At 39.9% G+C, this 18,195-nt stretch overlaps 1 protein-coding gene across 1 annotated transcript in view; it reads left to right on the forward strand.

The window, feature by feature from the left end:
• Nucleotides 1-17,401, forward strand: part of prtga (protogenin homolog a (Gallus gallus)) — a 31,050-nt gene extending 13,649 nt beyond the window's left edge. Inside the window, exons 8-19 of the mRNA XM_035628057.2 lie at nt 248-412; nt 1,217-1,522; nt 2,313-2,501; nt 8,756-8,851; nt 8,979-9,165; nt 9,809-9,936; nt 10,185-10,355; nt 11,355-11,510; nt 11,650-11,773; nt 11,866-12,007; nt 12,364-12,477; nt 13,002-17,401. Coding sequence (XP_035483950.1) covers nt 248-412; nt 1,217-1,522; nt 2,313-2,501; nt 8,756-8,851; nt 8,979-9,165; nt 9,809-9,936; nt 10,185-10,355; nt 11,355-11,510; nt 11,650-11,773; nt 11,866-12,007; nt 12,364-12,477; nt 13,002-13,406 — 2,183 coding nt within the window. The 3' untranslated portion in view covers nt 13,407-17,401. The remainder of the gene's footprint in view (nt 1-247; nt 413-1,216; nt 1,523-2,312; nt 2,502-8,755; nt 8,852-8,978; nt 9,166-9,808; nt 9,937-10,184; nt 10,356-11,354; nt 11,511-11,649; nt 11,774-11,865; nt 12,008-12,363; nt 12,478-13,001) is intronic.
• Nucleotides 17,402-18,195: the final 794 nt, after the last annotated feature.

Raw genomic sequence — 18,195 nt, forward strand, 5'->3', positions numbered from 1 at the left:
ATTCAGTTACGTAACCATACAAACACAAAGTGTGTTAGAAAACCATGGCCATATTTTTACACTTTTTTGTGAACTGTGTAATAGGGAGGATGTTGATACGCTGCTTTGTATACTTTTAAATAGCAAAACATGCAACATTCCTAAAGTTAACCATCTAAATGTATGAATATCATAATTTGAAGAAAAAAAGGACAGGAAAAAAATGCTTTACAGGTACAATTCACAAACGATGCTGTCATCTGTCCAGGATTAAACAACGAGGAATATCAAGTTGTCATTGGAAACGATACAACCCGCTACATTATTGATGACCTGGAGCCAGCTCGCAACTACACCTTCTATGTTGTGGCCTACATGCCCATGGGAGCCAGTCGTATGTCGGACAACGTGTTCCAGCACACTCTCGAGGATGGTGAGGCATACATCCCGTGAAGTTCATAAACAGTGAAGTCGATCCCACAGTAAATACAAAATCAGGAAACAAGGACGTAGTGAAGGAATTGATCTCAGACTCTGTTATTCCATTGGGAGCTCAGAGAGTGTTGTTGACATGAGAAACAATCAAGTTCTTTGTGTGCACAGTGTGTGTGTGCGTGCATGTGTGTATGTGTGTGTGTGTGTGTGTGTGTGTACATATATACTGTATGTATGTGTTTTTGTACACAGGGTCGTGTGTTTGCACTATCTGTATCTGTGTGTCCCAGGCCCCCTGGAGTGTTCTTGAATTCCAGGCAAGGTCTCGACCTGTGGGTCAAAGGCTGTCGTGTGTCTGTTCTACATGACTGAGGTTATTCAATTATATTACATAGACGTCTGTGGTCACAGACCAGGTCACCTTAAATAGATAGTTTGATAAAGAAAATGTAATCCAACTTAATAAGGGAAAAGTCAATAGACTGACATCGGTTGGTTGATAATGCATGATCATTGATGTCAGCCAGTGGTATTAATGAGACTGGTAAAGTATATAGGGCTGACAAAATTATGCTGTGACACACTGTCTTCTTATTGCCCAACCACTCGTTTGTATCTAAACTTTTTTTTTGGACTGGAGCAGTATGTTAATAATCTTAACATAGTTGACATTTTTCATATTTTGTCATCAGCTCTATTGATGTGCTTTTTTGTCCATAATCTTCTGGGTCGGTCATCTTCGTTTTACTGCACACTAGAGGACTTATTTCAGTCTTTTCGGTCTTGTTTTCTCCGTCCACAGTTCCCCTCCGTGCCCCTGAGCTCAGCCTCACCAGCCGCAGCCCTACAGACATCCAGGTGTCTTGGCAGCCTCTTCCAGACAAGCTGAGTCGCGGCCGAGTCTCCGCCTACCGTTTGTCCTATCGCACCAGTGCTGAGAATACAGTCTCACAATTTGAGCTACCTGGAGAGAAGACCAATCATCTCCTGGAGAACCTGCAGCCTGACACCATCTACCTTCTGCGAATTGTGGCTGCCACCAGCATAGGGTGGGGTGAGCAGTCGGCCTGGACGTCTCACCGCACCCCAAAGGCATCCAGTGCACGAGGTACAACATTAGAAAAGCACTGTCTTACTTATTTCTGCTATAGAAGCATTTGGCTAAATTATCAGTAAACTCCAGAGATTAAACAAAGAAACACCAAAGAGAAGATCTCACTCTAATAATCTTGTTAAAGCATTGAGTTTGTTACTCTGTGACCTTTGCCTTCCACTGTCAGTAACACTGGAAGGGGTTCAGTCATGGGTCATAAAGGGAACGACTCAGGCCTCCGGGTTGGAAAGAGAATATGGCTGTTAAGAGCTACATCTGAAGTTTTGAGGTGGTGGTGGGGGTGGATTCGTTTTTCCTGCCCATCTAAATTGCCCCCCGTCTCCAATTTAAAGTCAGACAGGAGTCTTCCATTGGTAAAGTTCATTCTCCTCATTCCCCAAATGATCTGGTCTGCATTAAGTGTGAAACAGCTGGTGATGCATCAGATGGTAGTTTCTGTTTTCAGAGAAAAGGCTGATCAGGAGCCTCCTCTGTCCATCACATAAACACTGGAAACAGCAGAAGTTTTCAATTTTCTAAAAACAAGTTCTTCTTTTCTGTGGGAAATAAAATAAAATAATAAAAAATAAACCCGTTGTATGGTATAAAAAGCAATGACAGTGTGTTTGAGGAAAAAAATTAAAAGCTTGTCAGCAGCACTGCATATTTTGACTCAGAGAAATATTTGGACGTTAATCAACTGTTTTCGTATAATGTAACTGTTTTTTGAGGAGCTGATTGTAAATCCTTTTATAATCTTGTAATCATCTTGTAATCACTGAATCCTTTACTTTTTTTTTTACAGTTCCACTGGCTCCAGAGCTGCATTTGGAGCCGTTGAATTGCACCACTATTTTGGCTCGCTGGCAGTTGGCTGTCAGAAACTCAGCCGGCGTGCAGGGCTACCGACTCTTCTATCACGAGGAGAGTCAGCCTGAGAACGCTCCGCTTCAGCTGCGCGCCTCAGATAATAGACACACCATCGGAGGCCTTGGTGAGTTTTGCTTCAGATCATCTGAGTAACTCTTGCCTCTGTGTTACCTGTACACCGTGTATGCAGGTAATCTTACACAGTATTTTCATGTTTTTCTTGTAAACACAATGTGAACTCCATCACTCATCGATGTTTCTGATCAACTCGATATCGCTTTAAGGTACATGTTACTATCAATATGCCCTAATATGATATGAAGAACAGTACACTGACAGAAAATGTAATATCTAACTTCGATTAGCATTGTTAATGGCCTTACTAACATAACTGATTGCATTTAATGTATGTTAATGTTAGTAATTAGCTATTTCAATGGCTCGTAAGCCAGCTAAAGAACTGTTGTTCACATGTTAGAGTTATAAAATGACTGCAAGACACTCCAAAGATGTTTAACTGCATGTCATTTGAATTATTCAAGTTGAAAAATCTTACTACAAATTTTCTTAAAACCTGCAGCATCATCAATTGACAGCCAGACTCATGAGTGATTAATTGTCTTAAGTCTTGTCATGTGTCGAGCAGAGGTCCATGAAGCGTGGAACAGAAAAGTACCACATCCCACTTCCATGACCTCCCAACCTCTGCGAGGGGTTTCAGAGTGTGTGTGTGTGTGTGTGTGTGTGTGTGTGTGTGTGTGTGTGTGTGTGTGTGTGTGTGTGTGTGTGTGTGTGTGTGTGTGTGTGTGTGTGTGTGTGTGTGTGTGTGTGTGTGTGTGTGTGTGTGTGTGTGTGTGTGTGTGTGTGTGTGTGTGTGTGTGTGTGTTCAGCAGCTGCTGAATGGTGTTTGGGGATATCACAGCTCTTCTGGCCTTTAGGTCAGATTCATTTTGTGTGGGGGGGGCTCAGGCCAATGCAGTGGACAACTGACCATCTGTGGCCAGAGGGGGTCAACCAGGTGGTCAGCAGCTGACTTGTAAATCAGGAAGCTCAGTGCTGGAACAGGATCAAAAAGACGATGAGGAACTCTAAATTACTAAAGGTGTTAACTTTTACTCCTGCAGCCATTTAGTTAGTTAGATATTTATTTAATAGTTTAAGCAGTTCTACTTTTACTGCTAATACCACAAAACACTTACCCTGGAACCTACAACAAATACTCCTGTTTCTACTGATAATATTGATGTGATAATATTAATTGATAACTTAAGTATTTTAATTATTAAATATTTGCCAGAGGTTATTTGATTAAATTGTCATAATGGTTATATTGAAGTGCATAAAATGTAGTCTGGAGTTTTTTAAAAGTCACCTGGGTGTTTGTTTTTGTTCCAAGGCGCTTTCTTGCTTCATTGGATCGCTCTGAATATTGAATACATGTTCTGGGTCGAAGAGGAAGCTGTAGTCACAGCTGAAGATACATATTAAACCAATCAGCAATATCAAGCACCGAACAAAAGAAATAGAGCTTTAGCTGAATAGAAAAAGAATTATCTTTTTGTTACTCTTTGATAAAGGAACTTTGCGGGGCTGTGTTTTGAGGAGAGGGAAGTGGTTTTGTGGAGGCTGATTTATTATGTGTTTTATGACTGCTGTGAGCAGTATGGCTGGAGGAGCATTGACATCAAAGGCTCTCATTGTGTTTGGCTTTGAAAGCCACAAAGACAGTTTATTAGCTAAGCGTTTAAGGAAATACCACCTCTCACCAACCGAGCTGTGGGCCAAACAATGAGAATGTCTTGTGAGCTCACTGTCCTGCAGTTCTGAAATTTCTACTCATGAATTAGTTGCAGCACTGTGCACAAGGACAGAGGTTGAAAGTGAAGCGTCTGACCTTCTGTGTGGAAGCACATCATGCAGCAGTTTCTTCTTCAAGACATAACTTTTTGCTATTATTATAACACCACCATTAATCAAGGACAAGACAAAGTATTGATGTAGCACAGTTCATGTAAGAGGCAGTTCAGACGTAAAATATATAGATTTTAAAATGAAATGAAATTTTTTTTTTTTTAAAGTGAATACAAGAACATGTATACAGGTATAAAGGTTTAGAGGCAATTCCGGTATTGATCCATTCTAAATGCTAAAATCAAATTTGACAGTACCACACGTGGAGAAAAATCATAAAGTCTGTATTCAATGATAGGAGTGCACTGATTTGAGTGCCCTAACAAGCTTAATTTTTCATTTCTCTAAAAGTTGCCAAGTCACACTTTAAAAGTTTACATGTAAGTTTTTGTTATTGCTACATAGGTATTGTTAACAATAAACGCTATTTACTTACTAATCTAGCAGAACATTTTCAGTGAGTTCAGCATCAATCGCCAATTTAAATTCTTGTTTTGCTTCTATTTCATTCACTCCTTTGCATCTATTGAAGGTAGCATGCTAACCAGCTAGCCCTGCCTGTCTTATAAATTTCCAATTTGCGGGTACCTGTAGAATCCAGTCTGCCCTGAAAAGAAGTAGCTCTGCACAGAGGGTATTATAACCTCTTCTCTTGTAAACTCTTTGGGATTAACCTCACCTTTGATCTTTTGGTAATCTTTTCCTCCAGTGTGGAGCATACTATACTCTACCCAAAAAGACAATGCTTAACGAAGTATGCATTTTACTATCTGTTAGAAAAGTTATTGCATTTACTTCATTATGAATTCATGCAGTGATTGTCTCAGCTCCATGCAGCCTGTTATTTACTGTAGGCTGTTTTATCAAATGATGAAAGCTATTAATGTTGATATTTAATCCCAATTATATCACTTGAATATTTACGCGACCTGAATGTAGAGGGAGGACAGGGCTTTAATTTATTCAGTTTTCTCTGTAATGTAACTGTGACAGTGACATGGCATTAATGAGCAGAACAAAGTGAGGATTGTTTTACACATCTGCTTCCAGCACTTCTATGCTTCAAAACACTTTGGTCTACTTCCCTACAGTGACAGAATTTTATAGTATACTTTTTTTCAGATTTCTACTGATGCATTATTTGCAATTTTCTAACTGCATATTGAAGATTTGAAGCAACTCTAATATTAGAGTCCAGATGCTCTGTCCTACCAAATGCTGGATGTTGATTTTTCTCAGCAGCTGATCTCTGCAAATTCAATCTGCTCATACTGTAAATGGCCTATAATCAGTGTAATGTTGTACACAGCAGCGGTCCCTTCTTTGCCAATAACATAGACTTCTAAACCATCAGCTGTAGCAAAAGTGGTTACTGTTGATTCAGCTCTGTGTACGGCTGCAGAAGCTGCTCCAAGCTGGCTGTTAAATTATTACTTATGATGATCCGAGTGATTGAAAGCCCACCCTGAGAGACAGGAATGTGTGTGACGGGCTCCAGTTGGGTATAAATGACACAGTGATGTGACCTTTCCTCGCATGTGTATTCTCTGCTGGGTCCACGAGAAGAACATGTTGCCATAGTTGGGGTTTAAATACCTCTCATACCTGTTGGCACCAGGCAACGCCGCGTGCACAACTGTAGATTCATCTCACAGCTGCAGGCCACTTCTTCAATCCCTTCATTACACACAAACACGATGGAAAACTTGATTTTTCTCGCCATCATTTCATCATTTTAAAAGGTGTGTGTGTGTGTGTGTGTGTGTGTGTGTGTGTGTGTGTGTGTGTGTGTGTGTGTGTGTGTGTGTGTGTGTGTGTGTGTGTGTGTGTGTGTGTGTGTGTGTTTGTGTGTGTGTGTTGATTTGTAAGAGTCAGGGCAAAACAGAGAGGGAGAGAGAGAGAGAGAGAGAGATGATAGATGCTGGTGTGAGGGTTCATACAGGAGTTGACGTTTATGGCCCCTGTTTAGGCCTGGCTGCGGCCTGGGGGGCCTTTCACAGGGCTGAACAAAACCAACAGGATCTGCATTTTGGTTGTAAAAAGAAAAGGGGGGGAGGGGGGGGGGGCCACAAATGGCTCAAATATGCCCTTTAATACAACATCATAATTTATGTTAGTAAGGTCATGTGAGATTCATCCCACTGGGAAGGAAAGGAAAATGTCTTTACTCTAGGAATGGTATCTAAAGCAAAATGTGATGTGAACTAATGCAACAACATTTATATTTTGTAACTTTAGCTCCAATGCTACATCAGGTAGTGCAAACATTATTTGCATTTCCAGCTCCACAAATATGAGAATTTGCAGCTTTTGTCCATTTTATATAATTGTAAAATTTGTAAAAAGAAAAATGGTTTGGGACTGTTGGTTTGAAAAGTTAACTTTTATTTTTTTTGTTAGCTGTGGTGGTGTATATTTACTGTGTATTTATGTCATGTTATGGATGGATAAGTAACATCCTGTCATTCTCTTAAAATGCAGTTGTTTGTGGACACCACAGGATGTGATGATGAATGTGATTCTGGTCACATCATGTTGTTGTTGAGATCTTCAGGTGTCTGCTCTACTGTGGGGGGAAAAACAAACCTGTCCACTGCAGTTTCTCTTATCAGGACTCTGTCACCACCTATTAAGTGCCATTTCATTTTGTCTCTTGGTGTTTCCCTGTTTTTCCACTCACTTCCTCTGCTTGACCCTCCCCCTTTAGAGAGAGCCCAGTAACCCCTCCTTTTGCAGGATTTAGCTTGCCAAGATTCCATGTCAAAGGTCATGGCCCAGATGTCACAGCTTCCCCCCCTCGGAGCTCCTCTCTCGCATAATTACGACAGGCCCATTGTATTGTGGGGCTGGGTAGAGGTGCATACTACATGCCTGCTCGTATTAAGAGGTGGACAGGCTTAATAAACTGCACAGAAACTCTGGATAACAAGCCGGACATTGTGCAAAAATTACAGAACCTCTGATGTTATATATCTTTTGCAGTAAGAAACAGACATATGGAAAAATAAAGTTACTTGCTTATTTAATCTTGACATGGTAAACATCTGCACTGAAAAAAAGTCAACCAGTAACTCATGATACAGTTTATGTTGGTGATCATGTTGTTGTTGTTTTTTTCTTACTCTTGATTGTTATTGCAAAGAGTTGTGAAGTTGTAGGCAGCGAGAATCCAAATGCGAAAAAAAAGAGGCTCATCTCATATTCCACACCCATGACCCCAGATTCTTTCAAAGTTTTATCTTGGCCTGACCTGCTGCCCCTGGTCGGGCTCCAGTGAAACTCCTCAGGGCTGCATGGGGGTGGAAGTAACTCGACTTCACCCCTCCTTAACTCCTTAAACCTCCACGGACACAGATTCATCTCCTGTGGTCCCCCTCTTCTCTCGGGCCACTAAGTGTCTCCTACTTCGATAGAAGTTGTTGTTTTTCTAAACAAACTTTAACATTTTTTGTTTTAATTCTTATTTGAGCTACATGTCTGTACGTGTTTCTATAAACAACATACCTGGAAGAAATTGTTTGAGCCTGACATCTATAGTCCAACATTTGGTTAGTTAACAGTTAATATTCACAGACTTGTATGAAGAAACAGTTTAGAAGTAAAACTCAACAACTTTTTTTAAAATAAAATGTATCAGTGACAAGATAGGAAGAAGGTACCACTCTTGCTTTGTTAAAACTCTAACTGACCAACTTTCGCATCACAAAATACACATGTAACATGTATTAGTTGTTACATGTTGTCTAGACAATATACTCTGAATTTCTTTTACTGGCTGTTAGAGTGTAGATATATCACTCACAGTATTGATAATGTGAGCAATATTTAAATTAGTTCCTCATCAACATTCTTTTAAGGGTAAAAGGGACATTTGGTCAGATGGCTTTTGTTCAGAACAGGGTCTTCAGGGTCACTGAGGCCTGCAACTGCTGTTGACCATCAGCGATGTCCTTCCCAGGGGATTTTGTCCGTCGATTTAACCCCCAGTTTCTGGACCTAAATAGTAGCGGCCACTGACCAGTAGGCCTGACTGGGGCTCGAGAAAGGTCCCTCTCATTTGCACTGAAAAGACTCGGTGACAGGGTGATGGATAGTGGAGCTCTTGTTCTGCTGCAGAAACTGACCAAAGGAGTCACGGCACTGAGCATCTGTCACACTGCCTCACCTCTCGTTCCCACCACACCATCAAACTCGAAAAACCTCACTGACCCCACACTTACACAATCCAGCTCTCTTTCATGTGGCCCCCCGCTTCCTGTTGACTGTAGGAATCACGTTGTCATCTGGCAGTGCGTTAAGGCCTGTGTTGAATTATTACACTGAATTCAGAGTGATGGGGAGACCTGAAGTCCAGATCTGAGATACAGAGCACTGTGGACTGATGTATTTCACAGCAAAAAAGCTCTGATGTTTTCATATTTTTATTGTATCATTAATTTACACATTTTTGTCTTTCTCTAAATGCAGATCCTAGGAAGAAGTACCACGTTAAACTTTTGGCTTACAATTTTGTCGGAGAAGGCTACCAGGCAGACCAGACTATCAGCACCCCTGGATGTGTCTGTAAGTCCCCCAATACACATTGAAAGATTTGTATTTTTTTAAGGTGTGCCCGCAGCTCGATAGTGTCATTTGTATTTGATTCAAGCCAAGGTGGGAAAAATGACATTATTCTCAATGTATCTCTCAGCTGTTCGAGATCGCCTGGTGCCTCCTCCACCTCCACCACACAATGTGTACTCCAAGACAAACAGCTCGACTGCCGTGTTTCTGCACTGGGGCCGACCGGCCTTCACTTCCAGCCATGCAGTCAACTACACCATCCGCTGTAACCCTGTGGGCCTGCAGAACGCTTCCCTGGTCCTCTACCTGCAGACGTAAGAATCTCTTCTGAATACATGGCTACTCTATATATATATATATATATATTCTAAATTATGTCCAACACATTAGCCTATTCATAGCCTACTGATCATTTTTACTGGTCACCCAATAAACTATAGTATTGATTAGTGCATCTATTATAAATTGATGTACTGTTTGTTGCTTGTCTGGAGAGGAGAGTGTCGCTGTAGGTGAAACCAAATGTTAAAACACAAGTAACTGGGTTTTGTGTGGCTCACTGCATGATGGTTTGTTGGTCATGCCATAGTTCAGCCCTTATCTCAATACGATGCTCTGTTATTGACAGTAATTTGACATTTCAGCAGCAGTTCATTATCAAAGCCTAAAGTAGGTGTTTCTGTACAACACTTGACAGCACAAATACTTCCCTCACTCTTGTTGGTGGAAGCTTTCCACTCTCGAGTATCTCAGTGTCAGTATCTGCCGTCTCCCTTCTATCACTGTCAGCACAGCTCTATATCACCATCTGCTGGCCATCATTAAAGGGGCAGTTCACCTCAAAACCCAAGTTACCTTGGGGACAAAAGACACACATCTGCTGAAGTTGCTTTAACCTAAATGCCACTGAGTGCATTTCAAGCCACACAAACAAACCAGTCCGTCTTTATTCTTCAGGAATGAGCAGAGCCTCCTGGTGCGAGATCTGGAGCCCAATACCAAGTATGAATTTGCGATTCGACTTCACATTGATCAGCTGTCCAGCCCCTGGAGCCCTGTGGTCTATCAGAGCACTTGCCCTGAAGGTGAGCTCAGACCACTTAAATGTATTTATTGTATACTCTCTAAGTGTACCATACATTAAGACATGCTTTTGAGAGGTAAAACTATAGATGGAGATGTTGTTTTGAGTCTTATTGTGAAGAAATTGATTTTGAAATGATTGCTCCATTCCTTATTGTTAGCAGAACGTGTTGAAAATGGAAAAACTCTTTGTGTTTGGTGTTCATGGTATATTTGTTTGAACTTGTTCTTTTCATCCATCCACACACAGCTCCCATGCTTCCCCCTTCCAACGTGAAAGTGACTCTTATTGAGGATGGCACGGCACTGGTTTCATGGAAGCCGCCAGATGAATCCAACATAGCTGTGACACACTACACAATCCTGTACACCACCAGAAATGCCTGGATAGCTGGGGAATGGCAAGTGCTGCAAAGAGAAGGTAAGGAGGAGAGTGGGAAGAGAAGTATAGAGGTTATAGGTGTGCTCTCCTGTCCTCAGACAAATGGTCCATTGGAAATCAGTAACTCATTTAATCATCCAGTCCATGTCTCTGTTCATTGTGATCTCTGAACGGTGCCATGACTGTTTGAGCTCACTTATTGACCCTTTTCACACAAAGACCCCAGATTCCCATCAAAGTGTAGCATTGCTGAATGTATCTAGTATTTTCTTTTCAAGTGTTAATCAGTCTCTTTGCATGTGATCCAATATTAAACAAACTAAGTGCAGCTTCAACTGTAATTCTCAGTGTAAATAAGAAAAAATTAGGCACCCCACAGGTTTTTAGCTTGTATGTTTACCTTGATGCTATTAAAAGCAGGATCCGTCAGAATTACATATATTGAAATTGTTTTCATCATGGAGAAACCTCATGTTCTTTGTTACTGTATATACTGTATATATATAGTTTCTAGTTTCTCTGTTATTTAAACCATGTTCAGATATAACTACAGTATGTAAGGGAAGAAAATATTTTGGAAATGAGATGTTTAGGTCTAAGTGAATGTATCAAAGGAAGATTCACAATTTCCTGTGAAGTTGTCCATAGCAAAACCCATGGCAACAGTTTGACACTCATCTTGGAGCCATTTTGTGTCTTGGAGCTTATGCTTAAAGATTGAGATATAAACTGTAAGTAAGAATTATCTGGTAATAGAAAAAAAAAACATTCATGTTTTACTTGATTGAAGCAGAAACAAATAAAGTTAAGTTGGAGAGGTAAGAAAATCAGCATCTTATCAGTCACATAATATTATTTTGCCATCCAAAACTATCTGATGCATTGATTTTAATATGACGCTTTCAATTCTTTTTTCAAATATTAATCATAAGAACTCGAGTCTTCTTGTTAAAAATGGAGTTTAAGAAAATGAAAGCCCTGTTTCAACAAAGTATTCACCATGTGCAGTTTAACACCAGAGTCTAATCTCACCAACAGGTACAATCAGCATGGCGCTGCTTGAGAACCTCAGGCCCGGTCAGGTTTACTTGGTGAAAGTTTCTGCATCCAACAACATGGGTGATGGACCGTTCTCTCACACAGTGGAGCTGACAGTATGGTCAGATCTCTCCTCCGACCCCCGGCAGTCCACAGGTCAGTGCCATCAACACTGTCCTGAGAAAATCACTTGATATATCATGATGAGAGACTGTTGAAGGTCCTCTTTGAAATATGAAATATGGTCACCACAAACTATACACTTATCTGACGGTGCTTCCTTCGTCCTTTGCAGCCTTTTCTGATGGCTTCTACCACCTGGACCAAAAATCAATGACTGGGATCACTGTGGGGGTCTGCATCGCTCTCATCTGCATCATCATATGCGCTTTCATCATTGTCTGCAGAGGCAAGAACAGGTACTGAGTGGTGTCTATGTCTGGACACAGCAAGAGCCCCATTTCCCTGAGTATTTTCTGTCTGTAGTGACCTTGTGTTTGTTTCCCTCCAGGAAATTTTCAGCTGTTAAAATGCACAGAGGAGGAGTGAGCACATCTGCCTCGGATGCAGGACAGCTGGACTCTGACGGACAAGCTGAGAGCGCCGATGTGACTGTGCCAATGATGAGTGAAAATCATTTCATTGATGCAAAGGTACTTAACATTTATTACAGCATCTAACATGGTCACTGAAATCTCAGAAAAAATTATGTTCTATGTTTTGGAATTATGTTTTTTTTTAGGTCTGTTAATGTAATATTATAATTTTCGGAGAAATTGAACATGTAAATAATTATGCCGATTAGAAGAATCCATTAACCATAATAATGATGATATAGTATTATAATCATAGAAATGTTATATGGTATGGAAATTAGATTGTGGTCGTGATCAGAGCTACATAAAAATGTAGTAAATCTACTAGAAGTCGTATCACTTTCAATCATATTTATTCTATATTTCATACGGGATATGACTCATTTATATTCATTTTTCATTTTCACTTATAGGGTGGAACAAGTCTCATGATCAATTCTCTTGGTCCTGTTCAGCCCAGTGCTGACAAGAAAAAGAAGTGGTTTTCCTGCCGCAACAATGTGAAACAGGACAGTAATGCATTAGAGGTAACTTTAATGATGAGCCCTGCTCGTTAAATTACAATCCGCAAGTCAAAGACTGATTGAGAAAAATGTAAATTACAAGGGGCTCTCGCCTTGAGTTGAGCCTCAAGCTGCATAAAAACCTGGCTCTTAAACCCAGGTTGTAGGAGGTTGTTATCTGCTGAAAAAGCACTTCACGGTTCAATTCAGGACAACATGGCACCCGTGTGCTCCTCAACTGCTGCTTTTTATTTGGTAGTTATGAATCCACTATAAAGTCAGAACCATGAAGGTAGTCAAGGGGGTGTGAAGGTTTATGTGCAGTTTTTGTTAGAGCAATGAAATTAAGGGGAAAGGAAACACATTTGGTGAGTAGTAAACATAAATGCAGCTTTCAGAAACTGCATTAAAAACTATAAACATTAAAATTTGTTTTAAAATAACTCCTCCCACTAGTACCTTGGGTGATTTTAGGCAAAGGGAGAGTAAGATATTTTCCTGCAGATTTGATAAGAGATAACTGGAAGAACACTCTCTATGTGCTGCAGAATATGAGACATGGCGCAGTCTCCTACCAGCCAGGCTCCACGGTGTTGACCTACGAGGTGGAGTTGTCTATTTCTCAAGACCAGCCCAACACCCTGCAGGCCCTGCTCGGGCACCCCGGCGACTCGGAGGGATCTTCTAACAGCGAGGGCAGCCACGCAACCGGTGACTCAGGTCGCTACTCTCACGACGAGACGGAGATGACCAACCTGTCGTCTGGAGCTAGCAGCCGCCCGCCATCTCTGGCAGGGGAGGACAGTGGAGGCTCAGACTACTGCGGCCCTGCTGAAGAACCGAACGAGCTGTCGGAGGAGAGTCAGGCTGACCTGAAGTTACTGGAGTCTGTTCAGAACGGCTGCTGTCATCACGAGGCCCAGGGCAGTTCTCAATCTGCACTTTCTCTCTGAGTGTGTGGCCATGTCTGTGAGTTTGTGTGTGTGTATGCTGTGTGTGGATTTGCATGTGCGTGTGGGTGTGAAGGCAGTGGTATACATTTTGTTAAATTACTCTCCATAACAGAGATATTAATGGAATAGTTAGGCCTTTAGGGACGTGCGCATATTCATTTTCTGGCAGGAAGTTAGATGAGATTTATATCATATCTACCGAACTGGTAAATATTCTAACTGCTGGCCAGCTTGGCTTAGCACAGACTGGAAACAGACAGAAGCAGCAAGCCTGTTTGTGAAGGTAACAAAATCTGCTTGCCAGGATCTCTGTAGCTCACAAAGTCCGAAATATAAAAACAAGTTCATATTTTTATACTTTTATGGCTGTTTTCTGTCTTTGTGCTAAGTTAACCAAACTGACTGCTCTCTGTGGCCTTATATTAAACATAGATGTGACCGTTATCAAACATTCTGATCTAACTCTCTCCAAGAAAGCGAGTGTTATTCCCAACATGTAGAACTATTCCTTTAACTATGTCACTGCCACCAAGAGAAGCAGGAATTAAAAGGGACAAACAAACAAGAGATGACAGAGAAGAGACTAACTCAGCGACCAAGGAGAGATTTTACCCAAATTGAGCCACGTAACCCTGCTGGAACTATTTTATGTTGGAAGAATCCCACCGTCCTGAATGTCAGTATTAGAGAACTCTAAGTGTGTGAGAGAATGCTGTGAAGAAAGAGAGTGACTTTTTTTCTTAACCTTTATCCTCTTTTGTTCACACAATGATCAGGAATCCAACAAAGGCCTTTCACACTATAAAATGTTGGCAGCGAGGGTCATTTGACTTCTTTCAAGACTTTCTTTTCCTTTCGATGAATGTCCTTTTATTTTTTTTAAATCTCTCTTAATTTGTGCTTGTATGTTTTTGAAAGTAAAATCTCACCCACCATGAATGTTTAAAAAAAAGATTGTCAAAAATGTGAAAAAGTGACATTTCTGACATTATTTAAGAGAGTTTATCACTGGAGCGAAAGGGGCGAAAGTGAAAGTGAGTCCTCTTCGCTGATTATCTACCTCGGTTTACCTGTGGGTAAACCTTTCACTGTATATTTAATAACTACTTATACCTTGTTATGTGATGGGCTGCTTCAGTTGCATCACATCTTGTACTTCCTGATGACCTCTTTTTTCCTGACTGTCATCCCATTTTGTCTTTTCCTCTTGCTTTGTTCTGATTTACTGGATGGTGAGGGCGCTGCAGCCTTTTCCTCTCACTCCGCCTGTGGTGTGGACTGAAGGATGTAAAACACATATACAGTTTCTTATTTATCTCCTCAGATGTTGCTGAGGTACTGAGCCAGTATTAATAATTTTTTTGTCCATTTTATCCATTATTGAGTAATGGTATGAAAGGAATAATAATGAATGTCTTCTTCTGATTTGTATGTCGGTGTGCAGCTGCCCTTGCTACTCCTGTTTTATACTACCTCGTTTAAGAATTTATTTTATTTAGTACATTTGAAAAGTCATGTAGTGTTACATGGTGAACTGACAGGGTATCTTCTCAGTACTAAACTGTTGTAGTGTGTAATTGCCTACTAGAAAAACCTATGAATGTGTCCTGATATTGACCCCACCCCAGATGGAAACCCTCCTCCTTAGTTTCTCCTCAGGTCCCACAATCTCTGCTCTACGACAGACCCTTATGTTTGTTGCCTTCTTCCTTTTTGTTCATGTGAAGATAACCACCAGAAGTGCTTACGTGTGGCATGTTGGTTCAGAAAAGCTTTACAATTGGCCTTAATGTGGAAAACATCCCTCAGATGCTTAAACCAAAGCCCAATCTCTTTGAGGGAGACGATCCACATGAGGATGCAACACATGAAGAATGATTGTAGTCAAAGCAATTGAAGTGTTAAATCAGAGATGAAAGTGTAGTATTGAATGAACACCATTAAAAAAAATATATATTTTTGTTAGAAGATATGTACTGTACTACTGAGTACACATTGTAGTTACTTTTGATCCAAGTAGTATTGTTGCTTTGCTGTAGAGTAGATAAAGATTAGCACTTGTCTGCCAAGTAGTTTTGTATTATCAGCCAATGTGCAGCGGTGACTGTGACGCTATTGCCCAAAGAATTGTTTGCTACCTGACTTTATTTTAGTCTGTCATCTAATCTCTGGCAGAAGGTTACTGAAGAATGGGGAAATAATCAAAACACGTTCGACCAAAGATTAAACGCGGCCTTGGAGATCAGTTGAGATGCTGCTCCTCAAACAAAGCCTTGCACGTTAGTGGCCTTGACCCGTGACAAAATGAGTGTAGAGAGTTGTGGGTTCAAACTCTGAGTAAGTGCCAACAGGATTCAAGGGCACTCAATGATGATTGAGTGACAATTAATAATCAAGCTTATGCACACAAACCAAATTAAAATCCTGTCGCAGATTTCCCTCGAAAATTGTTGCAAGCAGATGTCTGTACATTGTAGGTGAAAATAATAAGAGTAAAATACAGTCTATTATATTGATTAGTTGTCTGTGTTGCAACAGTGCAGTCGTGTGTAAATGTGCAACCACTGACTTTTCACCTTGTGAATGAGCAAAAATTAATTAACAAAATATTTAAATCGTATAAAAGTTTGTATTTGAGATATTTCCTGGTTTGAAATATATATATATAAATTACATTTTAAAAATAAGTATGTCAATAATGTGATTGTTATCAAATTTAATGTTTTATTTTGAAAGAATTACAAATGGAAATTATTGCAGTTTTCAATAACTTTGATGGCATATGAGAGATTTCAGAAAAGTCAGTGGATGTCCAATTGTTTTCACATTGCTGTATTTTCAATCAGAGGATTCTGTGGCGGATTCAATCATGGGAACATTTTTGGGATGAAATGTGACACAATCAGTTTAACTTTCTTTTTGAAAAGCAAACAATGTAAACCAAAGATTTTTTTTTTTGCTAAGGTCACCGTTGCATATTGGCAAGAGATCCGTTTTAAAGCATCCTATCATTGTGTGAAATGTTAATGTGTCCTCTTACTCATTTTACGACTGTATAATATGTTGTACTACAAGGAAGCAGTATGAAAATGTTTAACTCCGTTCCTGAATCGCCATTCATTTCCTCAAAATCAAGTTTTGCTCTTTATTTATCTGTTGATTTTCAAGATAAAAATGTTGATTTTTTTGATACAGTGGATTCATTTTTATCTTGATAAGAAGGATATACATTTCCATACTAACTTGAACTGTGTAATGTATTCACATGATCTGTCTTGTTAGAGCTTTCAGGGCTCAATCCAGAATCTGAAAACAGCACTGAACCCAAAACACCATGTTCATGTGATGCTGTGGAGAGTTTAACTTATGATAAGATACTGATCTCACACTCCACAAAAAATACAGCCCCAGTTGAGTCACACAGATTCTGATTTGGGCCTTTTGTAGCTCATACAAGTACACATGTGCTACCTCAGGTTTTTATTATTTCATATTCTTATGAAAGGTACAGAGGAAATACACTTTGTCATTATTGTCTGTAAGACTTAAGAGTTAACAAGTGAGGAAACAGAATGTCTTCCTGTTGCCTTACTGCGAATGGTGTTATGTCGGAATAGAGTTCATGTCCGAGCATGACAATTTAAAGGGATGAAACACGGTGCTGTCTGCGTATGAACAGACTCGCTCTTTGTTTTCCCTTTTGCAGTAATGTTGTGTTTAATAATAATGTGTGGTGGAGCACTGTGGGTCATTTACAGTCAAACTCAGGGGGACCCACAGCTGCTCCTCCGCCTTTAAGAGAAAGCAGGTGTCAACTCTTGAAAATTGAATGTACCTTTTTGTGATTATTATGTTTTCTGTGTTATGTTTGTCTTTGTCCGCAAAATTACTTGCAAGTTGTTTTTTTGCCAAAAATGTTTAGTTAGGAGATTTTAGAGAGGTTAATTATGAGAAAATCTGATTCTCAGTTTAAATAATAAAGTACACAAAAAGAACTTGCCCAGTGTCTTTTGTTTTTTTATAAAACGTGCTTAGTACTTGTGCTGATTAAAATGAAGAACACAGTGTATCACACTCCTACTTTATTACTGTAATTATTGCTTTATCTTAATGCATCTTCAACCAATATGTATTCAGATTATTCACAAATCTTCTTGATCCTTGAACATCATTATACTATGTTAATATATATCAGTAACACATGAATTGGTGTGATTGGAGTTTTAAAAAATGTGATGCCTATTCATCATCACCCTCCACAATATTAACCTTTTATTTCACCAGGAAAAAGTAAAAATCTTCTCTACAGGAATGTGGTGAGACATCAGCACCACGTGCAGCACAGCACCTAACACTATGAAATAAAACATCCTCTTGTAGAAGGCGGCCTCTTTGTAGTTGTACTGTCTTTACTGACAGCATGGCATTTGCATCCTGAATTTATTGACATTTAGTGCAGTCCGATGGAAAAGCCCCCCCTATCTGTTCGATGTTTCCTGGGCCACTGAATGCTACATAACCCTGAAAGGAAACACTATTTCCATCCCTGTGCTTACCAGGTATTACTGAATTAAAAAATAAAAATGTAATCTAACATAGTGAAGATTTTTTTTTAAATTATTAATGTCTATTTGCTATAGGTTTTTCGTTTTACTTTTTTCCACTTCAGCACTTGATTCTCTAAATTTGATCAACTTAAAATGTTCTTCATGACTGAGGCTTCAACTAACATAACAGCTGTTGATTTTGAGGAATGCCAGGTGAAGTTTTTTACAGGTTGCATGTAAAG

The sequence above is a fragment of the Scophthalmus maximus genome, chromosome 4 (assembly GCF_022379125.1).
Source record: "Scophthalmus maximus strain ysfricsl-2021 chromosome 4, ASM2237912v1, whole genome shotgun sequence".
Lineage (NCBI taxonomy): Eukaryota > Metazoa > Chordata > Actinopteri > Pleuronectiformes > Scophthalmidae > Scophthalmus > Scophthalmus maximus.